This window comes from Chlamydomonas reinhardtii, chromosome 12, assembly GCF_000002595.2.
Source record: "Chlamydomonas reinhardtii strain CC-503 cw92 mt+ chromosome 12, whole genome shotgun sequence".
Lineage (NCBI taxonomy): Eukaryota > Viridiplantae > Chlorophyta > Chlorophyceae > Chlamydomonadales > Chlamydomonadaceae > Chlamydomonas > Chlamydomonas reinhardtii.
Window position 1 is genome coordinate 3,334,713 of NC_057015.1, and position 16,933 is coordinate 3,351,645.

Consider the following 16,933-nt stretch of genomic DNA (forward strand, 5'->3'; position numbering starts at 1 on the left):
CTTTGTGCCATCATATTTATATATGGTATACCAATATCTTAGTCACACGCATTAAAAAACCTACTAAAAATGCTCGCTACCAAAGGAATGTCCCAGCTTGCGTTCCAGCCGGCCTACACTGCCGAGAAGGCGCTGCGGCCAGCAAAGGTCTGCGTCACTGGAGTGACCGGCTTTGTTGCAGGTGAGGTTACTTGCAAGGCGAGGGCGTGCCAGGGTCTCCATTTAATGCGCGCGCGCAACGTGATGGATGGCCAGGAAAGGCCCGAGCCTCTGGGAGCCGCCGGGATTGCTCACCATCGCACTGGTCCCTGTGCACAGGCTCGGTGGTCTCGCGGCTGCTGGAGCTAGGCCACACCGTGCACGGAACCTGCCGCGACCCCGCGCGCACCGACACAGTTGTGCACCTCACATCCCTGCCCGCCGCGGCGGAGCGCCTGAAGCTGTTCAAAGCCGACCTGCTGTCGGAGGGCAGGTGCGGGAGGGGAGGGAGGGGCGCGGGCGAGAGGGCAGGTGTGGGAGAGGAGGGAGGGGCGCGGGCGAGAGGGCACGTGCGGGAGGGGAGGGAGGGGCGCGGGAGGGAGGGCAGGTGCGGGAGAGGAGGGAGGGGCGTGGGCGGGAGGGCACGCATGCGTAGGCAAGAGTGGAGGCAGGGTTGTGAAGTGTGCTTCCAGCGGCTGGCGGGGAAGTGGGGATCCGTATTGGGAGGTCAGCAGGCCGCACACAAATCGCGGACAGTAAAGCTAGTGCGAGTGGCGGCCATACATGATGCTTTTGTCTAGCATGGCTGGCCTCCTCATCACTTTGTGCTCATGCGTGCAGCTTTGATGAGCCTGTCGAAGGCTGTGACTACATTATCCACACCGCCTCGCCCTACATCGTCAATGTGGCCCCCTCGGAAGTGCGATCAAAGCTGCTCGAGCCGGCGGTGAAGGGCACCGAGCACGTGCTGAGTGAGTGGACCATGGGGCTCCACTACGGAGGAAAGTGGTGTCTGCTCATGTTCAGCGAAACTGCTCTCAGGAACGGGCAGACTATAGAAGTGAGGCCTGTATAGGGGCACGCAGAGCTGCATGCCTGGGGTCACGGCCGCCTGCCTTCATCGGCCACCAAACCCTTGTTCCTGTGCGCATCACTGCTTCACCATCACGCTAGGCGCCGCCAGCAAGTCTCCCTCCGTCAAGCGGGTGGTGCTGACGTCATCGTGCGCCGCCATCTACGGCAACCCGCACGTGTTCGGCAAGGAGCACGTGTACACCGAGGCTGACTGGTGGGGCTAACTAATGCCGCTAGCTGGGGCGTTGGGCGGGGAATAATGCAGGCGAACGGGGGGCGTGCAGGCGGGCGGGAGGCGGTAGAAGTGACAACGCCTGCACGCGTGGCTCAGGCAGTGACATGCGCCCACACACCCGTCCTCGTTGCAGGAACGCGACCTCCACCGACAAGGTGCTGACCTACTCATACAGGTGCGTGGGTGCTACGTGTGCAGGGGAGCGTATGGCGTGCAGCTGTGCATGCGGCTAGCTTGTGACTTGCTCCATGCTTCATTTGCCAGTGCTAGCCCCATCTCAATGGTACCTTTACTCTGCTGTCCAGCACACCATGTTTTGCCTCTCCCCCACAGCAAGAAGCTGGCTGAGGAGCGGGCGTGGGAGATGGCCAAGGCGCAGAGCCAGTGAGTGTGTGGCGGCGGCGGGCCGCGTACAGCGCCCCAGCCAGTCCTGCCTACCCGCGGGCCTTGAACCAGCAGCAACCACTGGCTGCCATGCGGCAGCTCATCATTTGCCGCCTCTCACTTCACGCACCTCACCCCACCTATCTGTCGCCGCCTCTCACCTCACCTCACCTGTCGCCTCCGTACGTGTGCAGGTGGAAGCTGGTGGTGATCAACCCCGCCGTCATCCTGGGGCCGCCGCTCAGCAAGCGCACTGACAGCGAGTCGGTGGGTGACAGTGTGACAGTGTCGGACCGGGGTTGTGCTTCGTCGTCTTCGGGTGGGGCTGTGGTCGGGGAGCCTGGCATTACCAGTAGAAGCGGCGTGCATGCTTAAGGAATTTGCACACACGCATGCTGATGCCGATCTTCATCGCGTGGCCACTTCCTGGCATCATGCAGGTGTCCATCATCAACCAGATCCTGAAGGGCCAGATGTACCCGGCCGCCCCGCACATGGGCTTTGGCACCGTGGACGTGCGCGACGTGGCCGCGGCACACACCCTGGCCATGAGCCACCCCAAGGCCGAGGGCAGGTGCGGGCTGAGGGCGGGGTTGGGGTGGGGGCTGCGGCCTGAGCACAAAAAATACACGCATGCATGGTGGCAAGCAACGCATATTCTGTATCGATGGTGCATGTCAGTGAATGGCGACACAGAACATTTCACGGCATATGTGGCACATCACACGCATCACACCACACCCGCATCACACCACACCCGCACCCACACCGTGTGTGTTTCATCAGGTACATCACTGTGGCCAAGTCACTGTGGGTGGCGGACTTTGCCCGCGCCGTGAAGGTCGGCTTCCCTGACTCCCGTATGCGCCCGCCCATCGCCACCATCCCCAAGTGGCTGCTGTGGCTGATTGGGCCCATGGCAGGCATGAGCCGCGACATCGTCACGTGAGTGCGGGTCGGTGTCAGGGGCCGCGAAGGGGATAACAGAGCCTAAGAGCCGTTACGCACGGGGGCGAAAGGCGCATTCTGCTGCAAGCGGCGGCACGGCATGCTTCAGCACCGCACTGCGTTGGGCAGTTGGGGCCCTCGGTCCCTCATTTAGTCTGTCACCTCCGTCCCTTCTTGAGTCCCTCACCTTGTGCTGTGCTTCGTTCCTGCCCCCACGGCCAACACACAAATCCCTCTTGCTTCCCTCCGCAGCCATTCCGTGAACATGTGCCCCCAGTTCAACAACAGCAAGATCCAGTCGGAGCTCGGATTTAAGTTCCACTCACCTGAGGCGGCCATCAAGGACCAGGTGAACGCCATGCTGGCACTGGGCATCGCAAAGCCGTTCTGAGGTGGTGGAGACACGAGCAGCACAGAGTCTGCTAAGGAGCTTCCGTGGGGTCTGTGAAGGGTTTCACTAACCACAGGGGAGGGAGCAGGCAGGAGCGGTAATCCGGTATGTTTGCTTTCAGGCGGAGGGGGCTTTGGATTAGAAATGCCGGGGATGATGGCTTATAGCGTACGCTCATGTTCGATATCCAGTAGACACTCATACATACTCGCTCAGTGGTTTGCTGTATAAGATGTGGGGCAAAACGAAGTGAAGAGTGTCCCAGGGTTTCGTGCCGAGGGCGTGCCACCCACAAAAAGACAGGTCACGCGAGCGTGGCGAGGGCGTTTAGACTAGAGGAGCGTGTCAAGGAGTGCCGACCTGGGATGCTGTGGTGACGTGCAGGGATGTACGTATATTTAAGCCGACCGCTCAAACTATGGCTGGTATGCATATGCGTGCCACACGCTGTTGCATGGTGCCACTGTAACCCATGCGACATCGGCTGCTGCCGAACACCCGACACCGCTTCTGTTTGCGTCACAGGTGGTTTGTATGAGGTGCAGCACTCTCTTCAGCTATTGGCGACGGGTTCGGATGCAGGTCAGCACATCAATCAGGGATGTAAAATTTGGCGGGCGGAGCCTTGGTGAACCATCGGCGCGCCTGCCACTGCTGCAATTATGATACACATGGCTGTAATGTACGTGACCAGGAGTAAGGGGGCCCGAAGACTGGAGGTTTCGGTAAACGAGTAATTCGGTGAAAGGCTGACCGGGTTACCAGTTAACAGGATTGAGAGCCCCGAACGGGCGCTGTGCTGCGCTGTGTGCCATCAACTACATAGTCACTGAACACCGTTGATAACCCACACTCTCATATACTCTCTCCTTGACTTGATTGTAAAATGTCCCAACTTGCGTTCCAGCCGGCCTACGATGCCGAGAAGGCGCTGCAGCCAGCAAAGGTCTGCGTCACTGGAGTGACCGGCTTTGTAGCAGGTAAGGTTATGTTTGAGGCAAAGGAGCGCAAGGGTTTCTACTCAACGCTCGCGCAGTGTAATGCATCTTTAGATGCTATTTGAAACCGCCGTCGCTCACCATCTCACTGGGCCCTGTGCACAGGCTCGGTGGTCTCGCGGCTGCTGGAGCTAGGCCACACCGTGCACGGCACCTGCCGCGACCCCTCGCGTACCGACACGGTCGCCCACCTCTTATCCCTACCCGGCGCGGCGGAGCGCCTGAAGCTGTTCAAAGCCGACCTGCTGTCGGAGGGCAGGTGCGGGAGGGAGGGTCAGCGCGGGAGGGAGGACAAATTTCGGCGGGCGGGGAATCGAATTGGGAGCTAATGCACGTCGCACACAACTCGTGCCGACCCATGGCTGGACAGAAGCAAGCCGGGGCACCCGTATTGGCAGGCCCTAGACAGCAGTGATTGGCTGTGAGCTGTTTGTGCTTGCTCTCTGGTAAAACTGGCCTCCTCACCCACCGCATTTGTGCACATGCATGCAGCTTTGATGAGCCTGTTAAGGGCTGTGATTACGTCATCCACACCGCCTCGCCCTACATCATCAATGTGGCCCCTTCGGAAGTGCGATCAAAGCTGCTTGAGCCGGCGGTGAAGGGCACCGAGCACGTGCTGAGTGAGTAGACTACTGGGCCATGGCTAGGGAGGAAGCTGTTGTCTGCATGTTCTCTGCGCGTATGCCCTGAATGGCGGACTGGAGAAGTTTGGGGCGCTCAGGATACCTGCCGTAATCTGCCACCAAACCCTTTTCCTGTGCGCATCACTACTTCAACATACGCCGTAGGCGCCGCCAGCAAGTCTCCCTCCGTCAAGCGGGTGGTGCTGACGTCATCGTGCGCCGCCATCTACGGTAACCCGCACGAGTTCGGCAAGGACCATGTGTACACCGAGGCTGACTGGTGGGGCTAACTAATGCCGCCAGCTGGGGCGTTGGGCGGGGAATAATGCAGGCGAACGGGGGGCGTGCAGGCGGGCGGGAGGCGCGGTAGAAGTGACAACGCCTGCACGCGTGGCTCAGGCAGTGACATGCGCCCACACACCCGTCCTCGTTGCAGGAACGCGACCTCCACCGACAAGGTGCTGACCTACTCATACAGGTGCGTGGGTGCTACGTGTGCAGGGGAGCGTGTGACGTGCAGCGCTGTGTATGTGGCTAGCTTATGACGACTTGCTCCATGCTTCATTTGCCAGTGCTAGCCCCATCTCAATGGTACCTTTACTCCGCTGTCCACGCCATGTCTTGCCTCTCCCCCACAGCAAGAAGCTGGCTGAGGAGCGGGCGTGGGAGATGGCCAAGGCGCAGAGCCAGTGAGTGTGTGGCGGCGGCGGGCGGCGTACAGCGCCCCAGCCAGTCCTGCGTACCAGCGGGCCTTAAAGCAGCAGCAACCACTGGCTGCCATTCGGCGGCTCATCATTTGCCGCCTCTCACTTCACGCACCTCATCACCCCTCCTACCTGTCGCCGCCTCTCACTTCACCCCACCTGTCGCCTCCGTACGTATGCAGGTGGAAGCTGGTGGTGATCAACCCCGCTGTCATCCTGGGGCCGCCGCTCAGCAAGCGCACAGACAGCGAGTCGGTGGGTGACAATGTCGGATCGGGGCTAGCTGTTGAAGTGCCTCGTCGTCGTGGGGTGGGGCTGTGGTCGGCGAGCCTGGCAGTACCAGTAGAAGCGGCGTGCATACCTGGGCGATTTGCACACACGCATGCTGATGCCGATCTTCATCGCGCGGCCACTTCCTGGCATCATGCAGGTGTCCATCATCAACCAGATCCTGAAGGGCCAGATGTACCCGGCCGCCCCGCACATGGGCTTTGGCACCGTGGACGTGCGCGACGTGGCCGCGGCACACACCCTGGCCATGAGCCACCCCAAGGCCGAGGGCAGGTGTGGGCTGAGGGCGGGGTTGGGGTGGGGGCTGCGGCCTTAGCACAAAAAATACACGCATACATGGTGGCAAGCAACACAGATCCTGCAACGATGGTGCACGTCAGTGAATGTCGGCACAGAACATTTTCACGGCATATGTGGCACATCACCCATACGGTACGGGATACCACATACACCACACACACCACACACACCACGCCCGCACCCACACCGTGTGCGTTGCATCAGGTACATCACTGTGGCCAAGTCGCTGTGGGTGGCGGACTTTGCCCGCGCCGTGAAGGCCGGCTTCCCCGACTCCCGTATGCGCCCGCCCATCGCCACCATCCCCAAGTGGCTGCTGTGGCTGATTGGGCCCATGGCAGGCATGAGCCGCGACATCGTCACGTGAGTGCGGGTCGGTGTCAGGGGCCGCGAGGGGAATGTTTGCGCCACACTGGCTAGGAATACGGTAGTACCCCAAGTTTGTGCTGCCACTGGCGGCGCGGCATGCGTGGGCGACAACACCGCATTGCGTTAGTTGGGCACGTGCATCCCTCGCCCGCTTCAGCTGTATGCTTCCCGTCCCCACGGCCAACACAAGCCCCTCTTGCTTCCCTCCGCAGCCATTCCGTGAACATGTGCCCCCAGTTCAACAACAGCAAGATCCAGTCGGAGCTTGGATTTAAGTTCCACTCGCCCGAGGCGGCCATCAAGGACCAGGTGGATGCCATGCTGGCGCTGGGCATCGCAAAGCCGTTCTGAGGTGGTGGAGACACGAGCAGCACAGCTGCGGGGGAGGGTGGCAGGATGTGCTAACCAAGGCGAACGGGGCTTTGCCAGGGGCAAGAAGCTGCAGACAATGACATAGTGTGGAAAGTAGCGACTGAAGAGCTTTGCGCCCTGCGGCAGCCTCATTGTCAGCACGCACATGAAGTGAATTAGGGCTGAATGCGATGTGTTTGTGCCATGCTGGCAAAGGTTGCAAAAGGTACAGGCGGATATGAAGAACGCACGCTGTGGGAATGGGAATGGAATCATCATTAACCCTGCCATACAAAGCACTGACCCTACCCTGCATAATCAGGACGATGCACATGTCATTGCTGGCTACGTGAAGGCAGGACACGGGAAATTCCTGCAATAGTTTGCGGAGGTTCGTACAGGCGGCTGGATGTCAGCTCAGACGCTTTGTGCGTGTGCACGTTCACGCGTGTTGTGTTGTTGTTCGAATGGTGACATGCACATGTTTGCATCGTGAATATCATGGAAGGCTGGCAGATGTGTTTGACGCGGCACGCGCGTGGGCATGTCTGGAGCTGATTGCTTCATGTGACAGCTGACTACGGCTGCGTACGAAAGTTGGGTACGACGGAGACAGGCACCGCTGTTTAGCTCGGTCCTCGACAAGCGGACCAGTGTAACATGCAGCACATCGTATCGCTTGCGACCTGCCTGTATCACCACCCCAGCTCGTCAGACACAATCAGAGTATTCAATGGTCCCACGAATTGGCGCACTGGCGCCGTTCCCGCCCACAGCCTGACTCATCCAGTACATAACACGGTTCCAGCGCCGCCTGTCGCCACCCGGCCCATCGCACCGATCACGCCATCGACAGCCACCGTCCTTCACCCAGGCGTCCCAGCCCAGCCAACTCCGTTCCTATCCACCTCCACCCCACCCGCCTGCACGCTCGCTCACTCGCCTAGCCGCCGCACCGCTCACTCGCCTAGCCGCCGCGCCGCTCACCGCTCCTGCTCCCAGGGCGGCCGCTCCACATGCAGCTGCAGGCGTGCCTCCATGGACCCAACCACGTGGCTGGCGTGCCGCCCGTCCTTGAGCGGCAGCCGCACCCCCGTGGCGGCGTTGAACAGCGCCGGCGGCGGCCTGAAGTCCAGTCGCTCAAAGCCCTCCGTGGTGTAGCCATCAACCACCTAAGTATAAGGCGTGACGTGAGGCCGAGGGGGAGCGAAATTCGGGGCAGGATGGGGCGGTGGCGGGAGGTTAGCGCAGTTGGGGAGAGTTTGAGAGGAAGCGGTTTATCTGGCAGGCCGGAGCCCCGGTGCACCGGGTGCGCGGACGTGTCATGCTGTGCTGGGGAAACCAGGCGCACCTGCATGCCCGCCCGCAGCACGGCGGTGCCGACGACCTCGGTGCTGCTGGTGATGTCGTATTCCACCTTGGGCGCTGCGTGGGGCGGCCGGGGTGGGCGGGGTTTCGCACATCCGCCGGAGGGCCCAGGAAAGGAACGCCAGGGAAGCATTGGCACAGCCAGCGCTGCTCCTGGCGCCATGTGCAGCCCAGCTGCTTTTGCGTTTATTGCAAGACATCCAATCAGGCCGCATTATGAGCGACAACACCAGCAGCATGCAATATTGCAGCCCCAACAACGCGGGCCGCCCATGCTCACCCTCCTCGCCCTTCTTGGGCTTGCGCGTGGCCTGTTTTGTGGGCGTGCGCGGCGGTGAGCTGCCGGCCTCCTCAGCGCCCGCCGCCGGCTGTCGCGGCACCGCTGTCAGCGTGGTCTTGTACAGCGTGATGGGAATGCCTGCAGATGTTCAGTATTGCGTTTAGGTAATAGCAAGGCCCGCGGCGCAGTGGGAACGAAACTCCAACTGCAAGCCCCATGGCGGCCTCCCGACCATGAATCCAAACTCAAGCCAGCCACCATGCTCCCGCCCCTCCCCTCCCCGCCCCGCCCCCGCGTCCTGCCCTGCACTCACCCGACCGCAGCCAGTTGCGGTGCTGCACGATGGCCTTGATGGGCAGCGTCACCCGCAGCGCCCCACGCTGCAGCTCCGGCACCCCCGGCGCCTCCTCCTCCACGGCGCCCTTCTTCTTGCCGCGCGCACTGCCCAGCTTGCCCTGCAGGAAAGCACCACCGAGCAACGCAGCTGTACGATTACACCTCTTCACGCGGTCTGGTGCCAAAATGAACCTCCACTACCGCCCCCGACAGGCGCTCGCGTAGCGTAGGGTGGTCGCGTACCTATGGTTCGCAAGTTCCATGCCTCTGCCCCGCGTACCTTGGGGCTCTTGGGTTTTGCTGCGGCCTTGGCCTCCTTAGCCGCCGCCGCTGCCGCCGCCGCCTTGGCTTTAGGGTCAAACATGGTGTGTACGTCGGGCGGCTGCGGCGGCAGCAGCTTGAGAGGTACGCTGGCGAGCGGCGTGCCTGGGGGGGAGGAGAGGGCGGTTGTGGGCTGGGGCGGGAGGGGAGGGCGCGTGGCGGCTGGCGCGGCGCGGTGCCGAAAACACACACGCACTCATGAATCATGATGCTCCCGGCAGTGAAGCCAGCGTCATGTATACCCGCGCCGTGAGGCCCTCGGCTGTGCGCGTCAAGCACCTCCACGGCCTGGCCTCCCTGCTGCCCTCCCGTACCGCAGCACCCCACCCGGTGGAGGCCAGTCGGCATCTCACTGTCTGCTCCCCACACGCTACCCAGCCCTCTGGGCAACTGCCGCCACTCTTCCTGCCCCCGCCCTCCTGTCCCCGCCCTCCTGTCCCTGCACGTCCTACCCCCGCCTGCCCCCTCCTTCCCGCCCTGCCCCGCCTCACCCTCCAGGTCCGCCAGCTCGATGTGGTACAGCACCGGCTGCATGGGCGGGTCGGGCAGCTCCAGCACCGGCGGCACCGTCATGCCCAGCTCCTCAGCAGTGGAGATCTGCTCCGCCCACCGCGCCTTCACAGGCCCGAACGGGTCCTCGCTCGCCTCCAGGCCCCGCAGCTCCAGCTCCAGCGCACTCGCCTCCGCAGCCCCGCCCAGATCACCCTCGCTCTCCTCGAAGTGCACGGTGGTGTGGGGTGAAAAGGCCCCACCAGACCCGCCGGCGAAGGAGCGGCCGGGTCCTGGCCCGGCGGAGCCGCCGCCGCCGTGCATCTGTGGGCGCACGAGGCTGCCATGGGCGCTGGCTCCGCCCGGCATGCGCGACAGGCCGTCGGGACCGCCTCCGCCGCCGCCGCCGGCCACGCCAAAGGTCGTGGACTGATGTCGCATAGACTGCTGTCCCGAGGCCTGGTGGTGGAAGCTGCTGTTGACGGAGGTGGAGGTGCCGGGCCGGCTGCCGGCAGGCAGGTCCAGGCGCTGTGAGGTGTGTGTGATGAGAGTGGGGTGTTGGCGATCGTGAGTCAGAGACGCGGGTGGGAGCGCAAGAGCCCAAGGCGGGCCACTCCTCATGTGGTGCTTAGACCTGCATTCCCGAGGCCAGCCCAGATGCCGCGTCTCCGCCTCCAGCCCAACCGTCTCCCTGTCCCTGTCCCTGTCCCTGTCCCTGTCCCTGTCCCTGTCCCTGTCCCTGTCCCTGTCCCTGTCCCTGTCCCTGTCCCTGTCCCTGTCCCTGTCCCTGTCCCTGTCCCTGTCCCTGTCCCTGTCCCTGTCCCTGTCCCTGTCCCTGTCCCTGTCCCTGTCCCTGTCCCTGTCCCTGTCTCTGCCCCTGTCCCTGCCCCTGTCCCTGTCCCTGTCCCTGTCCCTGTCCCTGACCCTGTCCCTGTTTCTGCCCCTGTCCCTGTCCCTGTTTCTGCCCCTGCCCCTGTCCCTGTCCCTGTCCCTGTCCCTCGCTGGGCTTGGGCATACCATATATCCCTTCCCCTCCCCCTCCTCCCCCTCTCGTCCTGCGCACCTGTCCGTCCAGGAACATGAGCTGCCTCAGCCGCTGCCGCACCTCCAACACGTAGCGGGGCCCCAGTGCCACGGGGTTGCCGCCCAGGTTCAGGGCTGCCAAAGAGGGCAGCGCGGCCAGAGCCGACAGAGTGGGCTGCGGCAGTGTCGGTGGGGGGGGCGTGTCCTGTGGGGCACGTGCAAGGCCGGCGTGCGTGCGGGCCCCCTGCCCCGCCCCCGCCCCCGCCCCCGCCCTCGCCACCACCCCCGGCCCCGCCCCCTCACCAGCTCCCAGCTCCACGCCCCAGCCCTTTCAACAGTCCTCAGCCCCCTCACCAGCTCCTGCGCACTAGCCTCCTCTCATCCCTACAATCCCTCACCAGCGTCCCCGTCGGCTCTCACCCACTTCATACTTGTGATTCCATCACCGTACTCCGTTCTCCATGAACGGCTACCATCTCCCTCTTTTTTCGCTGGGCTCGGGAACATGACCCCCCGCTCTCCTCCTCGCTCTTTTGCATTGGGTTCGGTTTAGTTTGGGCTGGTATCTACCGCCCCCCATTGTACCCCCGCTGCCTGCTCCCCCTCACCGCCAGCCCCTCCAGGTCGTTGTGTGCCAGGTCCAGGCTGAGCAGCGGGCTGCCCCGCAGCGCCTCCTCGGGCGGCAGCACGGCCACGCAGTTGTAGGCCAGGCCGGCGTGCTGCAGGCTGGCGGACTGGAACACCGGGTCGATGGCGCGGAGCCTGGGGGCAGGCGGGTGGGTCGAGAGGTGGGGAGGTGGAGGGAGGTGGAGGGAGGTGAGGGAGGTGTGGGAGGTGGAGGACTGGAGGTGGGGTTAAGGTGCGGGTGGGATTGCGACGCTTGGCACGGGCTGGGTGCAGCAGCGGATGTGGTTTGGGTTGCAAGGGGGAGGCGCAGACTAGCCCGAGAGCCTGCAGTCCCATCCCCCGCTCGCACGCTGCTGCTGCCGCGCCACCACTGTGTTGCTGAGGGCCGTGTTGCGAGGAGGCCAATGTGTCCGCGGGCTCACTTGTTAGCCCCAGCAAACAGCTTCTTCAGCCGCGGGAGGTCCGCTATGCTGGCGGGCAGCTCCACCAGTTGGCACCTGTAGCAGTGGTGGCGTGTCTGTGAGTGTGCGCGTGTTGTCCCGTCTCAGGGGCACGCCACTCCCACACTCCCGGTGGGGAGCTCACAAGCACTGTCCCACCTCGGGACGACCACGCCGCGGCCCCCGAACCGCGGCCGGTGTCGCAGGCGCGCGCCGCGCAGCATACCCTTTGCATAATACTGGCTGTGCCACGCACCCAGTAATGATGAGCTCCACCAGGCTGTGCGGCAGCGCGTCCTCCGGGATGCTTGTGATTGGGTTATTTGATATGTCCAGGTTTGTGAGGCATCTCAACTTATCGAGCCCGTTTGGTAGCACGGAAAGCTTCAAGGTCGACAATGTCAAATAAGGGTTCTTAGTTGCCGCTGCTTCTGCCGTCGTGACTGCAGCTTGAGGCTTCTTCTCCGGCTCAGCCGGCGTCATCGTCGGTAGCCCCATAGTTTCGAAAGAATGTTCTTTGTTCTAACGCTGCTCTACTCGGATAGTCAGTCTGTGTTCAAATCCTAAGTACTTCTTGTGTATGCATTGATAAATTGCATCATGAGACAGAAAAGGTTGCCGCGAAAACAACACGAAGGGTCGTCGATAGCTCGGCAGCAGCAGCACGGGCGCAGTTGATATGAGGATCGATTGATTTACAGCAGTACAGAAACTGGTCAAGTTGTCGGCTTATGATAGTCCACGGACGCACGCAACATTAATACCGTCGCATTAAAACCCGGTTGGCACGCGCCGGCACACCCCTGGTTATCGATCCACCCGGCCCCGCCCCATGCACCATATGTCGCAAGCCCATAGATACCCAACCCCAGTGTGCGTCATGTCGTCGTTAACACAACAGAAATCTTGGTTCAGCTGTTACACGTGCGCGGAACAACGGAGCTGGCGGGCCCGGCATTTGGACGCACCGATGACCACCTGGCAACGTTGCAATGCCCCTCTTCACATCACGCCAGGTGTGGAGCCAAGGCTTTGATTGTTTGAACCCGGCAGCTTGGGCTCCGCCAAGTCGGACTTCGCATGTGTCGTGCGCTCGTGACCGGGGCGAGGGAGGGGCACGCCTGGGCAGGGGCAAGGTGCATGTATGGTGGCCGGCCCGGCGACATATTCCACACTCAATTTCGCTTTGTAACGAGCTTATCATACCAAGTGCTTGTATACGAATCAGCTTCACACGCCGAAACGAATCGCGCACATTTTCAGCTTTGCAACGACTGCATCGCTTGTTTGCGTGACTAGTACAGACAAGACTTGCTATATTGGGATAAAGTCATCATACTACTGTCATTTTCCAGCGCGCGGTGACGACTTGGCGGCAATTCGGCGGCCGGCCGCGCTTACAGCGACGCGGCGGGCGAGCGAGGGCCTTTTGCACTTTTAGCAATCATGGCCGATGATGGAGGCCAGGGAGCGGCGGGCGGGCGTGGAGGCGGGCGGGCGGGGCCCCGCAAGGTGCGTCGAGTGCGCCGGGGTCGGGACCTACCCGGGGTGTCGCCAACCGCCTCCACCACCACTCCTTTGTCTGCGCTGCCTCCACTCCACCCGCCTCTAATTCTCCGCCTTTTAGCCTCAGCACCCCCGTCTCGCTTACTCTGTACCCGCGCTGCCTCCCGCCACAAGCTATTCCCTCACGCCATACCCTACACCATCCCCGCCCCAATCTCCGTCCCTCACCGACATTGCTCCCTCCCTCCCCGCCCTCACCACCCTGCCACCCCCCGTCCACACAGTTCATGCCCACCATGCCCGGCCGCCGCAAGAAGGCGGAGGAAGGCGGCGCTGGCGGCGGCGCCTCCGCCGCCGAGGCCGCCGCCAGCGATGAGGCGTTCAAGGACCTGATCAAGCAGGCACAGAGCGCGGCGGGCGCGGGGCGGGGGCGCGGCCGCGGCAGGTTCGGGCAGCAGCGCTTCCACGTCACCTTCGGCAGCTTTGGGGATGACCGTGAGTCGGGGGCGTGAGGAAGGCGGCGTGGGGGCGGAGCGGGAGGGGGGAGAGTGGGGAGCGAAAAGAGGAGGTCGAAGGCTAGAGGAGAGAGACGGGAGGCTTGACAGGGCATGTCAGGAGCAAGGGCGGGAAGGTGGAGAGATGTAGGCAGGACTGGGGAGCGGACTCGGCTTGAGCATCATCAGCAGTCCCGCTATGGCAATGGCATGACGTGGCGCCGCACTCCAATGCCACGTGCCTCACATCTTGGGCTCCCACAGGCCCGGCGCTGGCGGCAGCAAAGCAGTACCCGCGGAGCGCCGGCGGCGGCGGAGGAGGAGGAGGAGGCGGCGGCGGCGGTGGGGGCGGTGGAGGTGGAGGTGGAGGTGGAGGTGGAGGCGGCGGTGGTGGTGGCGGCGGCGGCGGCGGCCGCAGCGCCGGCACCAAGGCCGAGGACGGCGAGGCTGACGTGGACCTGCCTGAGGGCAAGTACGACAGCGGGCGGCGGCGCAAGCCCCGTGAGGCGGTGCTGGACTACGCGCAGTACTACCCCACCATACTGCCGCTGCGGCCGCCGGCGCAGGAGGTGGCGGGCGGGGACGAGGGCGACGAGGAGCCGGGCTTCCTGCCCTCGGCGCTGGACCTGGCGGTGATGCAGGTGGGAGGCGGAGGCTGGGCGGGGGCGGGGTGAGGTAGTTTACTTCGATGCCAGCCTAATCAAGACCAAGAGAAGGGGCTGGGGGTCGTGGGGGTGATGGAAGTGGGCGTGTAGGACGGAGCAGGACGCGACCGCGGGCGGCCGTGCATCGTCACGGGGAAAGTATGTGGAGGCCTGGAGGGGCAGAGGGCGGGTGCAGCGTGGGCAATAGAATACGCACGTTGCTCCCCCCTTTATCCCCTTCTTATGCTGACACCTTCGGGCACTACCCCCCCCCCCCCCTTGGGTTTGGTTTAGTATGGGCTGGTATCTACAACCCCCCCCTCGCCGCCCTCCCGCCCGCTCGCTGGCCTCCCTCCACTCCGCAGGACATGACTCAGCAGCCTGCTCGCGAGCTGGACCTGTTTGACCCGGCCGTGGAGGACGAGATGTTCCTCATGCAGCTGCCCGCGCTGCTGCCGCTGGAGCGAGCGGGGGTGGAGGGGAAGGCGGAGGGGAAGGCGGAGGTGAAAGCGGAGGGCGCCGCGGGGCCGGGGCCGGGCAGCGCCGCGGCGGCCGCGGCGGCACGGAGAGCGACGGCGGCGGCAGGTGCGGCGGCAGGGCAGGGCAGGAGCGAGGGAATCGGGAGTTAGTGCGCGCTTGTTTATGGGCCCAGCAGAGTGGTATTGCTCTTTCTTGTTCAACCCAGGAACCCAGGGCGGTGGAAAATCGATAGACGAGAGGGAAGCACTGACAAAAGAAAGGAAGGAAGAACAAGAATTGTTGGGTTTGTAAACCCGGTACAGTGGGCGCTGCAGGCACAGACTCACCCAACCCCCTGGCCCTGCCACTCCCCGCAGGCCGTGGCGGCAAGGAGGCTCCGGGCGCGGGCTGCGACTTCCGCGAGATGGCCAGCGGCCGCATTGGCAAACTGCTGGTGTTCAAGAGCGGCAAGGTCAAGATGCTGGTGAGGCAGCGTTTGGGGGGTTGCAAGGATTGGTACAGAGAAGTGTAGCGAAGTAGACAGCAGGGAGGGGGGATAGCGTGTTGAGGGGGAATGGGGTGGGACGCGGCCACGGAGGTAGAGTCGAGGTAGAGCGCCTGCAGCGGCACGCCTGTATGACTGCGTCACATAGGTGCCAGGTCCTGTGCGCCAGTGATGGTGGTCGCCGCGTTTGCGTGCCAGGGACCGCCCCCCGTGACGAATCGCCTCGCTGTGCTGCTGCCCGCGTGCTACCATCCCCCTTCCCATTGCAGCATTCTCAGCAATCCTTTCTTATGGAGGGCTACCTCCCCCGCATAGTTTGGGCCGGTTTCTACACACACACACCCGCCTTCACTTCTTAAATAATCATGAATGTTTAACCCTTTCCCCCGCTCTCTCCCTGCAGGTGGGTGACGTGCTGATGGACGTGTCCATGGGACTGCCCAACCAGCACCGACAAGACGTGAGTGGGCCGGCAGGAGCCAGCAGGAGTGGGGGAGACGGGGGGCGTGCGGGCAGCCGGGAAACAGCAATGGGAGCCTAAGGCGGACGCCCGACCGGTCACGTGTGTGTGCCTTCCAGGCGGCCTTTTCGTTGTGCACCGTCTGTGTCGTCTTCGTCTTCTTGCAACTGCCGTGGCACCACGGTGCCGCCGCGCACACGGGCCGCACCGCCAGTCCGCCACAGCCAGATGGCTCCCCCGCCCCCGTCAGCCGCTTGCGACTTGCCTCGGCCCGCCTCTTCACGCGCCTCATCACACGCCCGCACCCGCATCCGCACCCGCACCTACAGGTGGTGGCTGTGAACCCGACCTCCGCGGCGTGTGTGCTGCTGGGCAATGTGCACGAGCGCGTGCTTGTGTCGCCGGACGTGCTGCAGCTCATGGCCAGGGTGAGCGAGAGGGGGCGGGCAGGCGGAGGGCGGAGTGGACGAGGTGTAGCGGATGGGAAGGATACGGTTCGTGGCAAACACAGGATAGGCTTGGGCCGAGACGTGTTGGCGTGGCCTCAGGGGCCCTGGTGAGGCTGACTACCGTATGACGGTGCGGGGCGCCGTGGGGTGGCGGCCGTGGCGGTGGTCCTGATCGGTGTGGGGTGTGGCCGTCGGCCCACAGCCCCGTACTCCCCTGACAGCCCCTTACCCGCTGCTGCCTGCGCCCTCTGCCTGCTCCTTCCCCTCTTCCTTCTCCTGCTGGCCACATGTCTCGCTTTGCCTACCCACTCTTGGAAACCTCACGCTGCCCCTCACGCTGCTCTGCCCAACAGGACCAGGTGCCGGAGTTCCGGCGCGCTCCGGAGCTGCTGCCCGAGCTGACGGCCGAGCACCGCCGCGTGCGGGGGTACAACGTGGACGGGGAGGGCGGGGAGGCGGGCGGCAGCGGCGGGGCGGGGGCGGACGGGGCGGCGGCGGGCGTGGCAGGCGTACGCATCAAGAGCGAGGTGCCGTGAGGAGGACGATGCGGAGGCGCGTTAGGAGATAGGTGGCTTGGGGCGCTGGGTTTGGTGACTGAGTGGGCGTACAATAGTCTCAACGAGGCGATTAGGCGGAGCTGTTGACGGTGGTGACTCTGTAAGCCTCGCCAGCCCACTCAGGGGAGCCCACCGCCCCGCAGCTACCGATATGCGCCGGCGGCCCAACACTTTTGGCAAGCGGCAACTGGTGAACCGGACAGGACAGAGGACACGGCACATATGCAGGCGTGCAGCGGGCAGCACACGTCTCGAACGCTTCAATAGGACCGGCGCCGCCGCTGGGGGGCACCAACACCAGCACCATTTCGAGCGACCAGGGACA

General features: G+C 63.7%; 4 protein-coding genes across 4 annotated transcripts; 3 read left to right on the forward strand and 1 right to left on the reverse strand.

Annotated features, from left to right (window-relative positions):
* Positions 1–37: 37 nt before the first annotated feature.
* CHLRE_12g497653v5 (uncharacterized protein) lies at positions 38–3,711 on the forward strand. The gene is made up of 10 exons (XM_043068028.1): positions 38–181; positions 319–472; positions 820–950; positions 1,153–1,267; positions 1,422–1,463; positions 1,622–1,672; positions 1,867–1,939; positions 2,113–2,246; positions 2,459–2,617; positions 2,873–3,711. The coding sequence occupies exons 1-10, from the start codon at positions 70–72 to the stop codon at positions 3,009–3,011; spliced, it is 1,110 nt and encodes a 369-aa protein (XP_042918338.1). The 5' UTR covers positions 38–69; the 3' UTR covers positions 3,012–3,711.
* Positions 3,712–3,757: 46 nt separating this feature from the next.
* Positions 3,758–7,321, forward strand: CHLRE_12g497500v5 (uncharacterized protein). Its single transcript, XM_001702309.2, has 10 exons — positions 3,758–3,991; positions 4,115–4,268; positions 4,502–4,632; positions 4,801–4,915; positions 5,072–5,113; positions 5,274–5,324; positions 5,522–5,594; positions 5,770–5,903; positions 6,135–6,293; positions 6,512–7,321. Exons 1-10 carry the CDS (start codon positions 3,898–3,900, stop codon positions 6,648–6,650), a joined length of 1,092 nt encoding a protein of 363 aa, XP_001702361.1. The 5' UTR covers positions 3,758–3,897; the 3' UTR covers positions 6,651–7,321.
* Positions 7,322–7,331: 10 nt separating this feature from the next.
* Positions 7,332–12,277, reverse strand: CHLRE_12g497450v5 (uncharacterized protein). Its single transcript, XM_043068026.1, has 10 exons — positions 11,791–12,277; positions 11,517–11,591; positions 11,076–11,229; positions 10,508–10,642; positions 9,447–9,972; positions 8,915–9,060; positions 8,612–8,753; positions 8,299–8,436; positions 8,002–8,075; positions 7,332–7,822 (listed from the first exon to the last, which is right to left on the reverse strand). The coding sequence occupies exons 1-10, from the start codon at positions 12,015–12,017 to the stop codon at positions 7,634–7,636; spliced, it is 1,806 nt and encodes a 601-aa protein (XP_042918339.1). The 5' UTR covers positions 12,018–12,277; the 3' UTR covers positions 7,332–7,633.
* Positions 12,278–12,727: 450 nt separating this feature from the next.
* On the forward strand, positions 12,728–16,879 carry CHLRE_12g497400v5 (uncharacterized protein). Its single transcript, XM_043068025.1, has 8 exons — positions 12,728–13,046; positions 13,325–13,535; positions 13,799–14,175; positions 14,544–14,763; positions 15,015–15,121; positions 15,546–15,602; positions 15,932–16,030; positions 16,405–16,879. Exons 1-8 carry the CDS (start codon positions 12,981–12,983, stop codon positions 16,585–16,587), a joined length of 1,320 nt encoding a protein of 439 aa, XP_042918340.1. The 5' UTR covers positions 12,728–12,980; the 3' UTR covers positions 16,588–16,879.
* The last annotated feature ends 54 nt before the right edge of the window (positions 16,880–16,933 follow it).

Bases quoted from the DNA above. Each gene is read 5' to 3' on its own strand.
- CHLRE_12g497450v5 (XM_043068026.1), bottom strand. From the start codon at position 12,017: ATGACGCCGGCTGAGCCGGAGAAGAAGCCTCAAGCTGCAGTCACGACG. The intron at 11,230-11,516 runs GTGAGCCCGCGG...GCCTGCCCCCAG, and splicing joins CTGTTTGCTGGGGCTAACAA to GCTCCGCGCCATCGACCCGG. The intron at 7,823-8,001 runs GTGCGCCTGGTT...CCTTATACTTAG, and splicing joins TGCTGCGGGCGGGCATGCAG to GTGGTTGATGGCTACACCAC.
- CHLRE_12g497500v5 (XM_001702309.2), top strand. From the start codon at position 3,898: ATGTCCCAACTTGCGTTCCAGCCGGCCTACGATGCCGAGAAGGCGCTG. The intron at 3,992-4,114 runs GTAAGGTTATGT...CCCTGTGCACAG, and splicing joins AGTGACCGGCTTTGTAGCAG to GCTCGGTGGTCTCGCGGCTG. The intron at 4,269-4,501 runs GTGCGGGAGGGA...ACATGCATGCAG, and splicing joins GACCTGCTGTCGGAGGGCAG to CTTTGATGAGCCTGTTAAGG.
- CHLRE_12g497400v5 (XM_043068025.1), top strand. From the start codon at position 12,981: ATGGCCGATGATGGAGGCCAGGGAGCGGCGGGCGGGCGTGGAGGCGGG. The intron at 13,047-13,324 runs GTGCGTCGAGTG...CCGTCCACACAG, and splicing joins GGCGGGCGGGGCCCCGCAAG to TTCATGCCCACCATGCCCGG. The intron at 15,122-15,545 runs GTGAGGCAGCGT...CTCTCCCTGCAG, and splicing joins GCGGCAAGGTCAAGATGCTG to GTGGGTGACGTGCTGATGGA.
- CHLRE_12g497653v5 (XM_043068028.1), top strand. From the start codon at position 70: ATGCTCGCTACCAAAGGAATGTCCCAGCTTGCGTTCCAGCCGGCCTAC. The intron at 951-1,152 runs GTGAGTGGACCA...CCATCACGCTAG, and splicing joins GGGCACCGAGCACGTGCTGA to GCGCCGCCAGCAAGTCTCCC. The intron at 1,268-1,421 runs GTGGGGCTAACT...TCCTCGTTGCAG, and splicing joins GTGTACACCGAGGCTGACTG to GAACGCGACCTCCACCGACA.